The sequence below is a fragment of the Gopherus flavomarginatus genome, chromosome 5 (assembly GCF_025201925.1).
Source record: "Gopherus flavomarginatus isolate rGopFla2 chromosome 5, rGopFla2.mat.asm, whole genome shotgun sequence".
In the NCBI taxonomy this organism is placed as follows: Eukaryota; Metazoa; Chordata; order Testudines; family Testudinidae; genus Gopherus; species Gopherus flavomarginatus.
This window is the reverse complement of record NC_066621.1, coordinates 88,370,428-88,390,368: the sequence shown is the minus strand read 5'-3', so window position 1 is coordinate 88,390,368 and position 19,941 is coordinate 88,370,428. Positions and strand designations below refer to the sequence as shown.

General features: G+C 40.9%; 1 protein-coding gene across 6 annotated transcripts in view; it reads right to left on the bottom strand.

Annotated features, from left to right (window-relative positions):
- FUT8 (fucosyltransferase 8) overlaps positions 1 to 19,941 on the bottom strand; it is a 256,259-nt gene that overhangs the window by 1,953 nt on the left and 234,365 nt on the right. For 5 of the 6 annotated variants that reach the window (XM_050953517.1, XM_050953513.1, XM_050953514.1 and 2 more), the window contains 3 exons: positions 16,013 to 16,259; positions 12,850 to 13,026; positions 7,034 to 7,184 (listed from right to left, as the gene is read on the bottom strand). In XM_050953517.1, coding sequence (XP_050809474.1) covers positions 7,034 to 7,184; positions 12,850 to 13,026; positions 16,013 to 16,259 — 575 coding nt within the window. Of the gene's footprint in view, positions 1 to 1,841; positions 2,063 to 7,033; positions 7,185 to 12,849; positions 13,027 to 16,012; positions 16,260 to 19,941 lie in introns of all 6 variants that reach the window. The other variant, XR_007774466.1, reaches the window with a different exon arrangement.

The following is a 19,941-nucleotide window of genomic DNA, read 5'->3' as shown; positions in this document are numbered from 1 at the left end:
CTCTTTTATCTCATATAAAAATATCACCATCTCCCAGCTTATCCCAACACACGGCCAAGATCAGAACCTGAACAAAAAACAATTCTTCTTCGAGTTCCAGTGCATGTGGCTTTCATTTATGGTGGGGCAACACCCCTTGCAAAGGAGTTTAGAAGTTAACTAAGTTATTAATTAGCTATTTAGTTAAAAAAAAAGAGACAGTTGTTTTAGTGTAGTCAGTGAGGCTAGTCAGTTACCTTGTCAATTTCAGGCTTCAAAAAGTCCTGTCCTTCTTGCAGTAAAGTTATTTCCCTCGTGGATGGACACAACCATTGTCTTTTTTGCTTAGAGGACTCTCTCATCCCCTCAAAGTGTACTATCTGTAGGGCTTTTAAGAAGAGCACTCAGGGGTCCAGAGAACATAGACTGAGAATCTTTCTAATGGAAAACCTGTGAAACCTCAGTCAGACTCTGACTTACTACAGTTGCAAGGAGTCCCTGACCTACTTTTGGTGACCCAGTCAGTGAGTCTTCCAGCAGTGAGGGAGGTAACACCGAGGACTCAATGGCTGTAGCTGTCAGACACTTCTGCCGCCCAGAGAGTCAAGGACTACTTTGGCAGTTCTTCAGCCAGACCCAAAGGTGTGACAGATATGGCAATTTCCTGCAATATCCTATTTCAATATCTCAGGAGTTGTATTGTATTGTATTAAAAATGCAAGTGTGTGTGTAATATTGTGGGATTGTATGTAACCTCTCTAGGGAAGAGACACGGCTAATGTAATACCTGGGAAGTGTTATGAGCTTCCAAGGACTCTCAAATAGTTTGCTAGACAAAGTTAAGTGCGATTTCTAAGAAAAGATGATCATCTGTTATATGAGGACAAGATCAGAAGCTCAAACTGCATAAAAGAATGACTCAAGTTCATGGGGGAGCTTATTCTGAGCTAAGAGCTGTTATGAACTTGTGATCACAGAAAAACATCTTGGTGGGGTTTGAAGGATTGATCACCTGCCAGAGCCCTTGTTGGAGAACTCCCAGTGTAGGCAGAGAACTCTGCAGTCTGGAAATACCCCGGTTAGAAGGGAGAGAAATGCATGTCTCCACGCTAGAGAGGTGATGTCTGGGGAGCTGGAAGCCTAAGGGTGGGTGCCCTTGTTGGATTATATATCCTGTGCAAATACAGGTGCAGTTTCTCTGAACTGTGACAGTGGGTACTGAAAGAACCACTTAAGACGGCATCTAGGAGGTCAGCATTAGGACTGAAGGTGGCACCACCAGATCCTCACCCTGTAACAGCTCCGACTTTGAAGAGATCTTGGACAGACTCTTCAGCATGGGCATCCTCAGTACAGCAACAGCACCACATGCATTCCATGATGCAGTCAGGGGCCCTAGCTTTGGAATGTACACAGTCTTATCCTGCCATAATGGCTGAGAGGATGCCTGAAACCTCATTAATCCCTGGAGTGCCAAAGTGATTTTCTGCAGATCAGGAGGACCTGTCAGCTTCCTCTCCCTCTCAATTAGCGAAGGAATCATCTTCAATCATTACCTTTAGAAATGACATCAGAGTTACCCTGGAGTTATGGTCTCCGTTGCTGGATTATTTTTCTTACCAACTACATCACTGACTTCATGGGAACATCCCAGGGTTCCTGTCATAAGAATTTATCTGGATTCCAGAACCCATAGGCTGGTCAAAGTGCCTATTCCAAAAAAACTGGTAGTACCCTCAAGTGCAGATCCGCACTTGCAGGACTCTTCATCCTCCTCTCAAGCACCCATTCAGGAACAATCATCAGATCGTCATCCACCTTCAGTTCTCTCTCAAGCTAGGGACTATTACCAAGAAAATTACCTCATTGACTCTGTGCTTAGAGCCCCTTCTTAAGATTCAGACATTACTCCCTGGGGTCCCTTATCCATATAGATTTCAGCCATGGCCTTATTTGCCTCCTTGGCCTCAACATTCAAGACCAGCAAGTAATTAGTTGTCTTCCCTTCAAGTACCTCTTCAGGTTAACCATCCAATTTCTGTTCTTCCTCTGGTGCCTCTGAGTACCTAATCTCGACCTCTACCTGAGGAAGAGGACGGAGAAACACAGGATAACCCTTCTCCACCTGCAGATTTCTCTATACCAAGTGAAATGCTGCACCTTCATTGGGAGATGAGTTTAAAATATATCAGGCATTCTTAACAAGAATGTCAGAGGCTCTAGAACTTTCCTTGAAGTTAGTTCCAAGAACATGCAACTTACTTAACCTTTTACAACTGTCCACAGACTAGACTAGCCTTTCCACTTAATGAAGGAATTACTGAACCCCACTAAGTTGTTGTGGGATACTCCAACATCTATTTCAGCAACTTCAGAAAGAGCTGAGTGAAAGTATCAGGTCCTCTCCTTTGGGATTTGAATATTTCTATTCACATCCATCACCCTACTTCATCTTGCAGTGAATGAACAATCCAAACAAAGTGTACACATCTGCCCCTTGAGATAAAGATAAAAAAAATTAGATCTCTTTGGGTGGAAAGTACATGCTCTGGCTTGGCTTAAAGTTAGAATCACAAACTACTTAGCCACGGTGACCAAATATAATTATATTCAGTGGGACAAAGCAGAGTTTTTTTCTTCTAACAAGGTACCTCCTGATTTAGAGGAGTTTAAATCAATTTGATCAGAGGATCATCTCACCACCAGAACCTCTCTTCAAGCTACCTTACACTCTGCAGATCCAGGGGCTAGAACAGAATCAGACTTAGGACTGAAAATGAACCTAAAGAAATCTCAACTAACGCCGTACCAACCCCAGACTCTTAGACTCAAGGTGATGCCAACTCCAACTCTCCTAGACTCCAAGTGATGCCTTTTGCCAGATTGAGACTGAGGCCTCTTAATTCTTGGATCAGACCAGTTTATCATCCAATCACTTACAGCATGAACTTGCAAGTTACAATCCCTCGGTCAATGTTTGTAGATGTATCTCCCAGATAATGTTTGTAGATGTATCTCCCACCCAGACATTAGTCACCAGATGGATCCACAAGCTGATGGGGTGTGCATTTGGTTCAATTCCAGACATATGACCTATTGAACTCTGCAGATCGATCAGCTCATACAAATGTGTTGAAGCTCAGAGTGATTTGTTTCACTTGAAAATCATTCCTATCACTGCTGAGAAACCAAGCTGTGCAGCTTTTGATAATTCCACAGCCGGGGAGGAGCAAAATCAGACTCCTTTGTCAAGAAGCCATTCTGCTCTGGGAATGATGCATCAATCATTGCATAGATCTCATAGTGATACATATCCCAGGGGAATAAAATGCTCTGGCAGATCAACTAAGCTGATCCACTCACAAATGGTCTTTAAAGGAGTCGGTGCTGAAAGACATCTTCGAAACATGGGGATTTCTGAAAACAGATCTCAAAAAACACCCTCTGTTTTGCTCGAGGGGGTCGGAGTAAGGGTGCATTAGCAGATGAATTTCTAATCTCCTAGTCACATCACCTGGACTATGCATTTTCTGCTTTTCCTTTAATTCTCAGGTTTCTAAGTAAAGTGAAGCAGGACAGTACTCAGATGATCCTTGTGGCCTCAGCATGGCCTTGTCAGTTTTGGTATCTCTCCAATAATCAGTTCATAGCTCTCCCGTTTCTACTGGACTTAATTACTCCAGACTCAGGACCCAGACTCCATCTGGACCCAAAGTCTCTTCACCTCACAGCCAGGAGACTCGCTGGTTAACATTAATCAATGTTCCAATGAAGTCCAAACTAGGAAAGTGTATTTGGAAATATTTTTCCTATGAATACAGTCAAAACAATCTGATCCTCTTCGGGCATCTACTCCATTAATCCTGGACTATCTTCTATTGCTAAAACAGTCAAGACTTTCATTGAACTTGAATAAAGTTCACCTGGCAGCCTTTTATCCTCCTATTCAAGGGTCTTTCGTGTTTTCTTATATAACATATGAGATATCAAAAGATTTCTTATGGGCTTATTGCACATGTATCCACCAACAATACAATTTTCTTGGGACTTAAACTTAGAGCTCCCATCTGAGCCTCTGCCATCTTGCTCCCTCCATCATTTATCAAGCAAAATGGCATTTCTGGTAGCAATCATTTCTGTGCATAAAGTGAGTGAGATCTAGGCGCGCATGTCTAACCCACCAAATACAATAGTTCATGCAGATAGGGTAATTATACAACCGCACCCTAGATTTATCCCTAAAATTGTCTTGCTCTTTCATATTAATCAAATATACACATACCTATATTTATTTCCAGGCTCTGCTCATCCCCAGATGAGGCAAAGTTACATACTCTAGATGTCAGAAGAGTCCTGTTGTGCTATCTTAGTAGAAAAAGATCATTCAGAAAAACTCCTACACTCTTCATAGCATATGGGAATGCATCAAAAGGTAGATCAATCTCCTCTACAACATTATCCAAATGGATCATATATCAAGTTTTCTTACATCATCAATATATTACAACTATCAAGTAGTGTGATTGCTCATTCTACCAGACAGGGGTGGCTCTAGCCATTTCGCCGCTCCAAGCACGGCGGCACACCGCAGGGGGCGCTGTGCTGGTCGCCGGTCCTGTGGCTCCAGTGGACCTCCCACAGACGTGCCTGTGGAGGGTCCGCTGGTCCTACGGCTCCGGTGGACCTCCCATAGGCGTGCCTGCGGATGCTCCACTGGAGCTGCGGGACCAGAGGACCCTCCGCAGGGAGCCTGCGGGAGGTCCACCGGAGCCGCCTGCCACCCTCCTGGCGACTGGCAGAGCGCCCCCCGCAGCATGCCGCCGCAAGCATGTGCTTGGCGTGCTGGTGCCTGGAGCCGCCCCTGCTACCAGAGCCCAAGCTACCGTAGCAGCCTGCTTCAGCAGAGTTGCAATCACTGAAATTTGTAGAACAGCAATGTGGTCCTCAGTTCCCACATTTACCAACCATTACTCTCAAGTATCAGCATCTAGAGGAGATGCTCAACCATTTTATATGAAAGTCTTTTCCCTTTATAAATGAATTAAATGTTTTTGATATTTCCAGCATGCTAGCAATTGTAAAATCAGTAGCCCTACAGTGTAAACTGGAAGAATCAATTTGCTGAAAAAGACTGATAATGTCTTCTTGCAAGATCATCATGCAAAACCTCATGCTTGACAGTGAAAGTTGACACATTTGCTGCAGTATAAAACTGCCATTTAAACAAATATTGAAATAAATGGCCATACCATTTTGTCAATTATAATACCTTAGTAGCAGAAGCAAACCTTTCCACCCCAAGGAAATGTTAAATACACAGCAGATGATGTGCATATATGTAATGGGAAGCTTTGAATTCCATCCCACAGCTTTTTATATTCCGTGCAACTCATCTATCCATCTCTAGCTGTTAAATTATATCTGTTCATTCATTTTGGAAAACAACCCATTTTATGGCTATTTTTTAATAGAAATATTCTGTACCAGTACAATATTCACATATTACAGAATGCTCACTGAGTGGAGCATCTAGCAGGGAGCACAGGGCACTGAGATTTGCACTGTCTACCTGTGGGCCTCTGTGTAGCATTTAAGATGTTTGTCATGATCTATAATGCTCAGAAGGGCCTGGGACCTGTCTAACTGAGGACTGCCTCTCCCTCCATGACATACCATCACAGCTGTAGTCAATGGAGACACTCAAGCTGGATCACCCTTTTTATAAAAGAGAGAGCACTGATGACAGGATATTCTTGGTTAAGGCTCTGTGAGTTCCTCCTGCCTGGGTCTGAAATAGCCTGAATATGATGACTTTCAGAATAGGCTGAAAAAAAACATTTGTTTGCCCGGGTTTTGGGGGAGGTATGAGGGTACGTTATGGGCTATAATTTGGGGATGAGAGGCTTTTCTGTATTTAGTTATTGTCTGCTGGCTCTGATAAATTGTTACCTCCATTTCATTATTTCTGTCAGAGTTAATTTATTTTTATATTAGTATTAATATTGATATGTGGCTATCGTATGTTTAATTATTGTTAGGGTGCAGAAGGTGATCAGTATTTTGAGGTTGTGCAGCATATTCACCTCCTAAAGTGATTTCAGCACTCATTAGTATTATGCTTACGTATCAATGTAATAACACAATCATGTTGGCCTATGTGGCCAACATCCAAAACTGAATTCTCTCCCAATCAGCACTACCACTTAAGAGCATAAGTGACAGCAGTAGGCCCTTTGTCTGATTTTAATCACACCTTTTAGCTTTTTCACTATACCCTCCATCTGCCTGAACTGATGTCTTTTGGATCAGATGGAGCATCACACCAGTGAGAAAACACTGCTTTTACTATACTAGTTGTATTTTAAAATCCTTAAGAATTTATCATGAAATTATATGTACACGTAAGAGAACAGAAAATGCCACAGTAACTATTGTATTATTCATATTCTCACTGGACTGAACTGCTTCATAAAGCTACTCAAGAAAACAAGCCTATAGTATGTAATTATTTGCACAACAAATCTGAGTGGATTACAATGGATACTGTAAATTTACTGTACTGCTTCTGGTCTCATGGAAATGTAATTGACCCTGAAGAGGAATTACATTTCTTCCTTTCCCCTCCTCTGAATCCTATAAAGTAATCAACTGAGGCCAAAGGCTGAGGTGTTTAAACCTCTCAATATCAGTGCACTGAAGTGCAGAAAAGGATAGATTTGGGTTATATACTGACTGTATGCAAAATAAGAGTGTATTATACAAGCCTAATTACCTTCTGCTTCTTTTAAGTGCCCTGACTAAGCCAAGTACATTAAACAACTACGATGGCTGACTTCAGCGTAGAAGGTGTAATCAACCAGTGCTAACAAACAGTTCAATATGCAGATATTATTATACAGAATCTTGTAATTCTTTTATGAAATTTTCACTACAAATCATGGAGAACACGGTACTGTAGATGCACTAGCTAGTATTCAGTAAAAAAAACAACAACTGAGACTTCTAAAATAATTGACTGATGAAATGTATATTTAGATGTTACATTGCAGTTTACCTGTGAGGAAAACGTACAGACCAGGAAGTCTGCCTGAGACAGAAAGTGAATATCCAGAATAACACCCCGCAGTGAGTTTTCAGTGTATCGATTATGTAGTCCAGCTGACCAAGATATGGAGTTATCACTGATAAATTCATAATTTGGATATCTGGAAAAAATATAATCTACAATTAATATCAAAGCCTTAAAATTAAAATTTTACAAACCAGAAGCACCAACCTAATCGTAAGAGCAAGTAGTTTTAAGTCACAATTCGCATTTACAGGGAATTTACCACTGCCTTTTTGACCATCTAGGATTTTAGCCCTCTGGACTCTCTTTTGCCCCCTCACAAGGCCACCTTCTCCCCCGTCACCACCACCAAAAAAGCCCTTCACCAAGCAAAGTTTTGACCCTGTAAAGGGAGAAGTGCCAGAGACTTCATGTGGTCGACTAGAGACTTTGTTATGTCTATTGATTGTATGTGTTAAGGCACTCTGATACTACACTAATGGGCATCAGGATGAAATCCTAAGACAGACAGATAGTATGGCACTGTGTCTTGATTTTAATATACTTTTACCCATATTTACAACAATACTTTCTTGGGGGCTTTTAATTAGACTATTCCATATGGAAATCAATTTACTGGTGATAGTGTCTATCAAATAAACAAATGAGTAGAAACTGAAAAAAATCAGTTGCACTTTATAACAAAGTGATTTAAATTACAGCACTGTTCAACCACAGTTACAGTGTAATTATGAAGCATACCCCATATAGTTAAAAAAATCCAATAATTGGCAGGTTAACTAAGTGCATTTATCAAAATGTATAATTTTACAGTAATTACAGGGTAACGTATTAAGTATGATACTAATAGAATAAATAATGAGTAATTCAGTCATATACTTAACAATCTAGTTATATGAATTAATGGTACCTGCAGTATCAAGAGTTCATAATTTAGAGCAGACCCTAACACTGGGGCCAGAGCAGCTACTGGTCCAGAATCAAGGTGCTGTAACTGGCTCTCTGAGTATCTTCCCTTCTCCTGTGCTGAGCACAGCTCAGAGTAAGAGAGATTAGCTCCAAGTGCTTGGATAATGACTGAAGTTAGAATCTTCAAACACACTTTGTTTTGTACATCGGAGGGCGCTTAAATATCAAGCCCTATTTGGTGGGAATATGCCTAATTTAAACCCTCACAACACAAGAACTACTGGAGTAATTTTCTTCAAAGGTGAAACAGGTCATATACAAGTAGGCTTTTCTCTCTTAAATTAATTAGCTGTGGCCACTGAGACAGGGAAAACCCCTTGTCTAACGACAACAGCTGGGATTGCACAAAACAAGAGAGTTTTATTTGCTCTTAAATACTTTGAAGCATCTGGCTTCGGGGGAGATTTAATGAGAATTTTGTGGCTTGAAGGAAACATTTGTTTCAACATAAAAATGAATATATTAATGGAAAACACTCCAGAGTTAATGACTCAGTTTTAAAGTAGACTTGGTTATACATAGAACATGGAAGCAGAGGTTAGATGAGAAAAGGAAGAAACTCTCAATTTTGAGAAGATGCTGCTGCTGTTACCGAAGAGAACTAGACAGGGCCATGCGTCACAGGATATAGGGGTCATATCTATGTCAGAGAGAGAGGAGCTGTAACTAGCAATATTTTTCTTCTTGTCTTCCCCATTGTGGCCAATAGCTTCTGCCAATGTTGCATTACTGCTCAAAATAAAGTAGATGATAATACTAGGGCTGTTGATAAATTGCAATTAACTCACGTGATTAACTCAAAAAAATCAATTGATTAAAAAAATTAATTTGTGATTAATCTCACTGTTAAAAGACTGCCAATTGAAATTTAGAAAAACATCCAAAATATTTAATACATTTTCACATATTTTATTCTGTGTTGTAATTGAAACCAAAGTGTATACTATTTTTAATTATAAATGTTTGCAGAGTAAAAATGATAAACAAAAGAAATAGGATTTTTCAATTCACCTCCTACAAGTACTGTAGTGCAACCTCTTTACCGTGAAACTGCAACTTACAAACATAGATTTGTTTTTGAGTGCAGTTGTATAGCAAAAAAAAAAAAAAGAAGGGTAAAACTTCAGAGTCTACAAGTCAACTTTGTCCTACTTCTTGTTCAGCCAATCACTAAGACAAACAAGCTGTTTGCATTTATAGGAGATAACGCTGCCCTCTTCTTATTTACAATGTCACCAGAAAGTGAGAATAGGTATTTGCATGGCACTTTTGCAGCCAGCATTGCAAGGTATTTATGTGCCAGATATGCTAAACATTCGTATGCCCCTTCACGCTCTGGCCACTATTTCAGAGGACATGCTTCCCTGCTGATGACACTCGTTAAAAAAAGAATACATTAATTAAATTTGTGACTGAACTCCTTGGGGGAGAATTGTATGTCCCCTGCTCTGTTTTACCCAGATTCTGCCATATATTTCATGTTATAGCAGTCTTAGATGATGACCCAGCATGCTGTTAGTTTTAAGAACACTTTCACTACAGATCTGACAAAACGCAAAGAAGGTACCAATGTGAGATTTCTAAAGATAGCTACAGCACTCGACCCAACGTTTAAGAATCTGAAGTGCCATCCAAAATCTGAAAGGGACGAGATGTGAAGAAGTCATGCTTTCAAAAGTCTTAAAAGAGCAACACTCCAATATGGAAACTACAGGACCCGAACCACCAAAAAAGAAAATCAACTTTCTGCTGGTGGCAGCTGACTCAGATAATGAAAATGACCATGCATCGGTCTGCACTGCTTTGGACTGTTATTGAGCAGAACCTGTCCTCAGGATGGACGCATGTCCCCTGGAATAGTGGTTGAAGCATGAAGGGACATATGAATCTTTAGTGCATCTGGCAAGTAAATATCTTGCAATGCCGGCTACACCAGTGCCATGCGAACACCTGTTCTCATTTTAAGGTGACATTGTAAACAAGAAGTGGGAAGCATTATCTCCTGTAAATGTAAACAAACTTGTTTGTCTGAGCAACAGGCTGAACAAGAAGTAGGACTGAGTGGACTTGCAGGCTCTAAAGTTGTACATTGTTTTATTTTTGAATGCAAGTTTTTTTGTACATAATTCTACATTTGTAAGTTAACTTCCATGATAAAAAGATTGCACTACAGTACTTTTAATAGGTGAATTGAAAAATATTATTTATTTTGTTTTTTACAGTGCAAATACTTGTAATGAAAATAAATATAAAGTGAGTACTGTACACTTTGTATTCTGTGTTGTAATTGAAATCAATATATTTGAAAATGTAGAAAACATTCAAAAATATGTAAATAAATGGAATTCTATTATTGTTTAACAGCGTGATTAATTGCAATTAATTTTTTAATCACTTGACAAACCTAGATAATACTATTATTGTTTAAAATATATTTTATTTGTTTTCCTAATGCAAGTTTAGCTTGCCAGCATGCTTTTATACAGAAAAATAGCAAGAGCAATAATTTTTAATTTTATTTGTCAGGAAAAAAAAGAATACAATTTCTCTGTTATCTGAACTTTTTTGATGTATATAGTACATCATCACACTTTTGTGGTACTTATAAAAAGCCAAATCTCACAAAATCACTTTTGAGAATCCAGATAACTGTAATGATCAATCCTTTCTTATACAGCATAACAAGGGCATCTTGAAAAAGAACTGTGGAAAGTTGAATATCCTGTAGTTGAACATACATTCTGTGTGATACATTACTATGATATTATGGCGATAACATGATGATACTGACACATCCAATTGCAAGTTCTTGTCACCAGGAGCACTAAGAACAGGTGACTTTCCTCAATCTATTCTAGAACTAAGTCCACATACCATGTAAAGTCAAAACCTCACCTCATTTCCTGGGAACTGGCTTTAGTTACAAACAAATGTAACAATAACTTAAAAGTTCAGCTCAAGCCTTCTCCCCAGGGTTCTTACTTTAGTACTACTTAGGCCATATCCTAGATCAGTGATTCTCAAAGCCTTTCCGCCGCTTGTTCAGGGAAAGCCCCCAGCAGGCTGGGCCGGTTTGTTTACCTGCCATGTCCACAGGTTTGGCCGATCGCAGCTTCCACTGGCCACAGTTCGCTGCTCCAGGCCAATGGGAGCTGCAGGAAGGGCAGCCAGCACATTCCTCAGCCCGTGCCACTTCCCGCAACCCCATTGGCGAACTGCGGCCAGTGGGAGCTGCGCTCAGCCAAACCTGCAGATGTGGCAGGTAAACAAACTGGCCCAGCCTGCTGGGGGTTTTTCCCTGAACAAGCGGCAGACTGGTTTTGAGAATCACTGTTCTAGATCCTATCTTTCTACAGAGTCAGCTCACTTTTGTCAGCATAGGGTAACCTGCCACCTATTTCAGAGATTTAGAACCCATTTACTCTTTCACAGCAGGATCGACACTTTTTAAGAAGGTGCGTTCAAGTGGAAGAGATTCCAAATAACTTGTTGATTTTCAAAGGAACACTTGTGAATTTCTGTAAATGTTCCCAGAAATCCTACCATGTTCAACTCCACCACTGTAAGCTCTATATACCACAGAGAATTGTGACTTTAAACAGAAAGACGGCATTTCATACTTTAAATCTATTTAAATTTCTGGTTAACTTGAGCTTCACTGCACACAGTGGAATCTTCTAGCCCCTTGTATTTACATAAGTTTATTCAGAAGAGAACCTCTCATTTTTTTCTGTCTCCATCTGTTCCAGAACCCCAGGCTTCTAGATGTTTCTGAATCTGGTCAACCTCCATTTCATGAATTTGATTTTGAATCACCTTAGAGTATTTTGTCACCTCTTCAATTCAATCTAGGTCATATTCTGGCTAGTTAAAAGAATCAGAATATAATACAGGATTCCTTAGGTCTCTTTATCAACCACTCCTCTTCACTGTAAGGCCAAAGGACCAGATTGTGAAAATCAAGCAAAATAATTAAAACTGGCATCTCAAAGCTTTCTTCATATTGAATTATCTGTAAGCATTATTTCTTCCCCGCTCACAGTTATCAGTTTCTGGTAGTTCATTTAAACTTCATTATACATCTCCTCACACGGCATTCAGAAACAGAGGGTTTTATTTATTTTGGGGGGAGGGGATACTTTTTAAAATATTTTCTTCCTTCGGAGACCATTATCTTGGATGTGACAAACTACAGCATAGTTGAGGGACTAATTCAAGCTTCAATGTGTTGGAACAGAGTGGTTTAACGGATTTAGAAGTTTCTAATGCTGATGTTTTTGCAAGACAAACTACAGCCATTACATAGCAAAAAAAAAAGTTTTAAGTTTATGTAGCAGGAGTAAGGAAGCAAGAGTGAAGTGCTGTGGAAATTCTCCAGATGTGCTGAGGAAATTAAAATTAAAAAAGAGAGAAACAGTTTGTGTAAAGCAATAGAAGTTGAAAATTAAAAAAAAAAAAGCATAAAGTGCTCAAGATTCTATTTATTTTTAAATATTTTCATCCTCTTTTTCTGCTTTACAATACTAAAAATATAAATTATATTGGCCGAAGAGATTATACTCAATTTACAAAGTCTTACCGATGAGCTGAGGCCAAACATGGAAAGAATCAGCCTCATCTAAAGAATTTCTGAGAAAATGACCAGCAAATTACAAGAAGGGCAATAGTGAAAGCTGAACTGTAATCCCAACTATAAATTAAACCACAGATACTAAGTTGAAATACCTACATTAAGAATTGTACCCACAAAGGTCAGGAATTGTAGGGCTCTTCCTAACTGACATAAACACTTCCACTGCACATCTATGTACTGCAAATGTAATTCATCTTACTTCGATTTTGCCTCTTGTAGTAGCGAAGGGTCATCCGTAGCCAAATAAACTCGTTTTTTGTCTATATGCATTCTGCGGGCAAGAAGCTGGAAACGTTCTTCAACATGTACCATGTACTCTTCAATGGGATGAAATGCTGCCTCTGTTCCCACTTTGTCTGTCCTTCGGACATGAACACTGAAAAGAAAGGCAGACCGTTGGGATTCAACTTGTAAATGTTTTATATTTTTTATAATAGTTTGGCAATTGAAATTTAGATTTTATCTTAGAATAAACATTTTTGCCCCATTATAGTGTTCAGATGAGCCTTAAAATGAAGCAATAAATAAAATGAAAAAGGATTAAAAATCAATAGTGTCTACAGATAAATATTCTCCAAATGTGAAATTACTAATTGCAAAGTCTGAAATATGCCAGGAACCACAGGACATACTAGATTTGTTATGTAGCACCATGGGAGGTAACTTCCATCCTGCCCTTGAAAACAGAATATAATTATTATTTTTGGAGGCCAAATGCTAATATGCTCCACATCTGTCAGAGTGGAATCTTCTGCAAAGTCTCTGCTACTCAGTAGGCTGAGGCTGACCTTCCTTTGTTCTTTTCTACATACACCTGGCAGGTTTTATTTAGTTGCCACAGTGTAAAATTTAAATTTCTTCAGGAAAACTACATATGAGCTGTCAGGACTAACAGTATTAATTTTCTCTGGCCTGCAAAGGAAGTGTATTTTTAAGATATACTTGTCTCCTCCTACCTTTTACTAAGTCAAAACACTGCCAAGTAATTCCAATTTTCTGTATAGTGCTCCAAGCATTTCTCTTTTGGGTTTTAAATGGAACCTTATTTGTCCTCATCAGAACTGCATCAATTTTAACACTGTTTAGAATTTGTCAGATAGAAAGTGGGTTCACATACAACACGGTAAAGCTCTGACACGCTGTTCTGAGAAGCGTGTTAAGGATGTCGGGCCAGGCCGGGGCTGAGGGGTTTGATAAGGGGCAGAGTGTCTCGGGGGAGGTCTGGGGCTCCCCCCCATGGTCTGGGGGGCAGGAGCTGTGGGAGGGCACTTTTGGGGGCCCCGCAGTCCCAGAGTGGCCAGTGGGATTAGCAGGGGGCCGGGAGCAGCCTGCTCTGCTTCCCTTGCCCTGGCCCCAGCCGTATCGCTCAGGGGAGAGGGCTTGGGGGAAGGGATCCCCCCCCGCACTCACCAGCAGTGGCAGAAGAGGAGCAGCCTGGCCTCAGCCTGCTCCACTCCGCCAGCTCCCAGCCGCAGCGCTCCACTTCCCGCTGCAGGTGAGTACGCGGGGAAATCCTTTCCCCAACCTCCCTGCACTCACCTGCGGCGGGAAGTGGAGCACCATGGCTGGGAGGTGGCAGAGTGGAGTGGGCTGGGGCCACGTTGCTCTGCTTCCCACCACCAGTGAGTGCGGAGGGCGCCCTTTCCCCAACCTCCCCACACTCACCAGTGGCAGGAAGCGGAGCAGCCCAGCCCCAGCCAGCTCCACTCTGCCAGCTCCCAGCCGTGGTGCTCCGCTTCCTGCCACAAGTGAGTGCAGGGGAAAGCGACATGGTTGGGGCCAGAGCAAGGAAAGGGGAGCAGGCTGAGGCCGCATTGCTCCGCTTCCCACCACAGGTGAGTGCAAGAGGGCATCCTTTCCCCAACCTCTCTGCACTCACCGACGGCGGGAAGCAGAGCACTGTGGCTGGGAGCTGGCAGGGTGTGGACTAGGGCCAGGCTGCTCCACTTCTGCCGCTGCTGGTGAGTGCCCATCAGGGGGTGGGGAGGGGTGAATAGGGGTCGAAGCAGTCAGGGGATAGGGAGGTTAGGTAGGGGGTGGGGTCCTGGGGGTGATTAGGGATGGGGATCTCTGGAGGGGGCGGTCAGGGAACAAGGAATGGGGGGCAAAGCAAGTTTGATATAACGCAGTCCAACCTATAACACAGTGAGATTTTTTGTCTACTGAGGATCACGTTATATCAGGGTAAAGATGGACTTCCATTAAAAATCTATGGACATTATATTCCAAACAAGTGAGCTATATCATGACAAACAAATGGCTTCAGATACTGTTCAGGAATTCAAGGAGATTAAAACCAACAGGTGTGGCATGAAAAGGTACATTCACTGCCCTCATATGGACTAGTTAGTTTACTCCACAACAGACAATATTTCTTTTCTTGCTCAATATTTTAAAAAAGATCATGTATTTACAGATTTCCTGGAAGCTGGCTATGCAGTCTGCATGTCAAGTCTGATGGGAAAATCTAGAAAGAGCAATGCACGGGCAAGGAGAAATTTCAGCTATTAGCATAGGTGTAACAGAACATGCTTGTCCTTTAGGGTCAGGTGCATCCTAGCACACCTGCTACAGGGCCATAACCCTTTAAGAGCAGACTTTCTGGTACTTCTAGTCTCCAGGAAGTCTGCTGAAACCAAAGCCTCCTCGGAGATGAAGCAGGTTATAAAAGTCGAGCTATGGTATCAATGGGAGAAAGATATGGAGTCTCTCTCCTGGAAGACCTGAAGGAAAATAGGTGTGGTTTTTAGGTCTCTCTTGGCAAGGGCCTGAGGAAGGAGCTTGAGTGACCTAGGGTCAGAAGACAATGAGCAGGCCAGGGTTTGCCTTCAATTGGTGAGGACCCCTAGAGCCAAGAGGAGCAAAGAAGACTATTCAGACCCTAGTGAGAAGGCTGTAAAGGACATCTGTAGTCAAGGGGTAAAAGAAATGTTGTGAACCCTGATAAAATGGAGGGGAAAAGTATTTGCAGGCCCTAGCAGAAGGGCTGTGGACACCTAAGTAGAAGACATAAATGGGAAGATTATAGGAATATAGATTCGATTGTAAATTATTGGCATATAATTTGTATATTAATAAACCAGACCAGAGAATTGGAGATATTATCTTTAAATTCTATTTGTATGAGATGTGATCACTATAGCCATTGAAGAAGGTAGGAGATAACTGATGCTCAGCTGTGCACCTAACATCATAGAAGTAAGCAACTGTAATACAGTGTAAAATGATTGATTTGAGATTTCTAAATATGTGGAGTCTAGTTTTGTATCTATCAAATTTTGGAAATTTATTTATAGTTAACATTTACAATGTGCAATAACACATGTACAATTTCTAGGCTAACACCAAAATAAATTTCCTACCCAATAACTGGATGTTTGAAACCAAGTTTCCTTGTTGCTTCTTCGATTTCCTTTTCTAGCCATGGTTGTGGGCGAATCAAATATTTGACAAACTGCGAGACCCACCACACTGCAGGATCCCCATGGACACGAATTAGTCTATCAGCCAGGTCTTCTGGGACACCCAATGGCAAATAAGGTGGTCGTGGGTGTAGGCTGTCAACGATGGGAAGTTCCACCACCTGAACATTCTTATCATTTGCCTCACCTGTACCAGAATACAAATAGGATGAACCAAGTGTTTCAGTTCAATAACAATCTAAATATGAGCTATACGCAGGGTTGGCTCCAGGGTTTTTGCCGACCCAAGCAGCAAAAAGGAGAAAAAAAAAAGCAACCGCAATCACAATCTGCAGCTCTACCACTGCCGCTTCAGTCCAAGAAGGACCGAGGGACCCGCCGCCGAATTGCCGCCAAAGAGCCAGATGTGCCGCCCCTCTCCCTGGGCCGCCCCAAGGACCCGCTTGCTGGGCTGGTGCCTGGAGCCGGCCCTGGATATACGAGAATACATAACATTCCAGATGGATCTCCAGAACAGCATTTTCAACTTAACAATGAGGTTTTTGTTGAAACTTTATTTATAGTAATGGATTAATATTATGCCATTTTTGTGTTTTTAACAACCTATGCCACTAGAATGCCTCTTCATTGTTATTAGGTGGATTATATATACAATAGACCAGAGGTTCTCAAACTGTGGTGGTCTGCGAGCTCCATTCAGGTGGGCCACGGATAGTTCCCACTAAGGTGCGCGCCTGGGTGACCACACACAAGAGAACAAAGGTCACATACCTAATTAGTGGAGCCGTGCAGGCGTGGCTCCATTAATTAGGTGCCTGGACTCTGGAGAAGATGCACCTGTAAGGTGAGGTGGTGGCCTTGGGGGGAATATGGTGTAAGTGGGAGGGGGAAGTGGGGTGAGAAGAGGGGATGGGGGGAATTTGGGATATGCAGGCCTGCAGCAGCCAGAGAAAGAGCTCACTTTCCCCAGCTCCAGGGATGCGGCCGCCAGAGAGAGATGACCCTCCTTCCCAGCCTTTGTGGTTGCTGTGGTGGGGGAGAGAGGGAGAGACCTCACTCCTTCCCAGCCCCAGCTCAGGAGCTGCTGCGGTGTGGGAGAGAGGGAGAGGGAGAGACCTCCCTCCTTCCCCCAGCCCCAGCTTGGGAGTTGCTGCGGTGTGGAAGAGAGGGTACATCCATCACATTAGAATGGTAAGACTACTGATATTAAAATGAGTTGTGTGCTTTCATTTGTAGAACAAAAAAAAATTATTAAGCTTTTTTTATATAGCGCTTTTATCCAAAGTGCTTTACAATAGTTAGCAAACGGTACAAACAACATTTGGAAAGATCATTAAGTGGTCTGCCAAGACTATCGGCAATTTTCAAGTGGTCCATGAAAAAAAAAATTTGAGAACCACTGCAATAGACCAATAAACCCTCTTAAAATATCACTACTGTGCAGCTAGGTCTACTTGGACATGCCTTACAATTCTGAATGCTCAGAATGAAGTTGAGTGTTTAAAAATAAATCAAAAACATTATTTCACACAGCAAGAACTGGATGACAGAAAAATGCAACCACATTGCATGCGGTGTTTCAATGTGGTGACAGCTCTCAATGAAAGTCACTTATCAAACTTTTCCATATACTATTATTTAATGTTTATATTACAGTCGAACTCAAAAGCACCAGTCATGATTGTGGCTCTGTTGAGCTAGTTGCTGTACAGAGGTAGGAGAGAGGGAGACAATCAAATTCACATTGTTAATATATGCATGAATTTGCCTTTTAAATATTAGTTATAACAGAATTGGTTTGTACACACAATGGGTTGCACCACTGACAGCTAAATGCCATGGCAAAACTAGAGATATTTTAGATCTCAGGCACTACTATTAGGACAAAACTAGTTCCATTAAATATTCCCTTAGACTAAATTTTCAAAAAAGAATAAAAATGTCCATATTTCTGCTGCTCCCAGAGCTCATCTCACATGCTGAACATAAGCAATGATGATCAAACAATTAGAAGTATCAGAATACAGTACTATACATTTTAATTTCTAAACATGCATTTCTAGTGGGTTGAACAACTCAAAAAAGATGTTGTCATTGTCTGCAATGGATGCCAGTGCAGCACACTGAGAGCTGACTACTGGATCACTAAAGAAAGAATGCATTATGAGTGGCTCAGTGGATAAGTATATTTTCAATTTAAACCATCAGAAACAAACATGGTAAAATATTTTTCTGTACTAAGAATAAAGTATTCTACAAAGGTTTGAAGTTAAAATGATCAGAGAATAGTTGTCAACTATCAAGAAGGCTAATTGGCTGACAAAATCTATTTGGTGTAAGTAAGAATAATGAACCTGTGTCTTATTCAGTAAAAGGGGCAATTAGAAAATTCACGTGGTTGCAACTGCTCTGTCTGTATGTAAAATTCATTTCAGTACACTTGTAAAACAAAGCCCATGAAACATGACATTTATGATTAAAAACAAGCTGCAAGAATTTTTTCACTGGTTCTGTACAGTACATCAAAGCTGGCAGTCAAGGTTCAGAAATAACAGCAATAACCTCTATGAGATATAGAACTTTAATTAGGAGCTGGGTGGTTAAGGTGAGGCAATTTAAAACTATGTTTTCTGGAAAGAAGCCTACAAGTTATGTAGCTGCATATAATTATTACTCTTGACTTTTAGAGATGAACCTGTATCTTCTTAGGATACGAGTCTCATACTGTATAGAATACATTTAACTTATATCTGATCAAGTTATTGAACTGATAATTGAAAATAGAATGGTAACTTATGACTTGCTACCGTAGGAGGGTTTTGCCAGTACAGTTATTCTGGTTTAGCTAAACTAGCAAATTGTCCCAGGGTAGATGCAGTTATATCACTATAACTGGGCTTATACTCATATACCTTATGCCAGTTTGATGTTATTATAAATCAGTGTTTCACCCTCACCTGGAACACTGTGTTCAGTACTGGTCACCCCACCTTTAAAAGGATTTTGCAGAAGTAAATGGGGTTGAAAAACGAGCTCTTATGTGAAGAGAGACTGAAAAGACTGATATGTTTACTTTAGAGAAAAGAGCAATAACAGTTCACTATTATAAAATATACAAAACATTGAATTTTGAATGATATTGAGCAGATGGATCTCAAAATACAAGAACAAGGGGACATTAAATAAGATTGAAAGGTGGCAAATGGAAAACTTATAGAAGGAAATACTTTTTCTCATAACCCAAAATTAGACCGCGAAACTCACTGTCATTATAATAGTAAAGTTTTAAAAGGCTATGAAACCTCATGCTTCAATCTCTATTGAGGTTAGGAGCCTAACAAAAGAGTGTTGTCCTCAAAACAGTGCTGAAGCGCATTTTAATAATAGTGCAGCCTTATACAGGTACTCTGCAGAGCAGTGAATTGCACCTGGAAACACACTAGTTTTCAGATTATGGCTTTCTGGTGTACTGGCAGTTGAGTACAATACCCCGCTCACATTTCATCACCACTGCTACTGAGCTTTCTCTATAACATTTCCTATCAGTCTTCTCTGAGAGGTCAGAAATGACTCTTGAGACAAAGATGCCATCAGAGAACCCATTCTGGTAGTAGTGCAGAAGTAGCACTTCAGAGATAAGATCAGAAGAAGAAGGGCTAAAAGATGTGTCCACAATCATTAACGTCTACTCACTTCCCAGGGAATTTGACCTCTCCCCTCCCCATCTTTCTGTTCAATGTATGTATTGTGGTTAGGCATCTCCCTCGCTTCAGGGGCTCAGCGTTTCCCTTTCTGGCAGTGGGGGCCTGGAGTAAATCAGTCCCACTCCAGAGAGTTTTTCATTTCTCATTTGGGTTTTATTTTTCAGT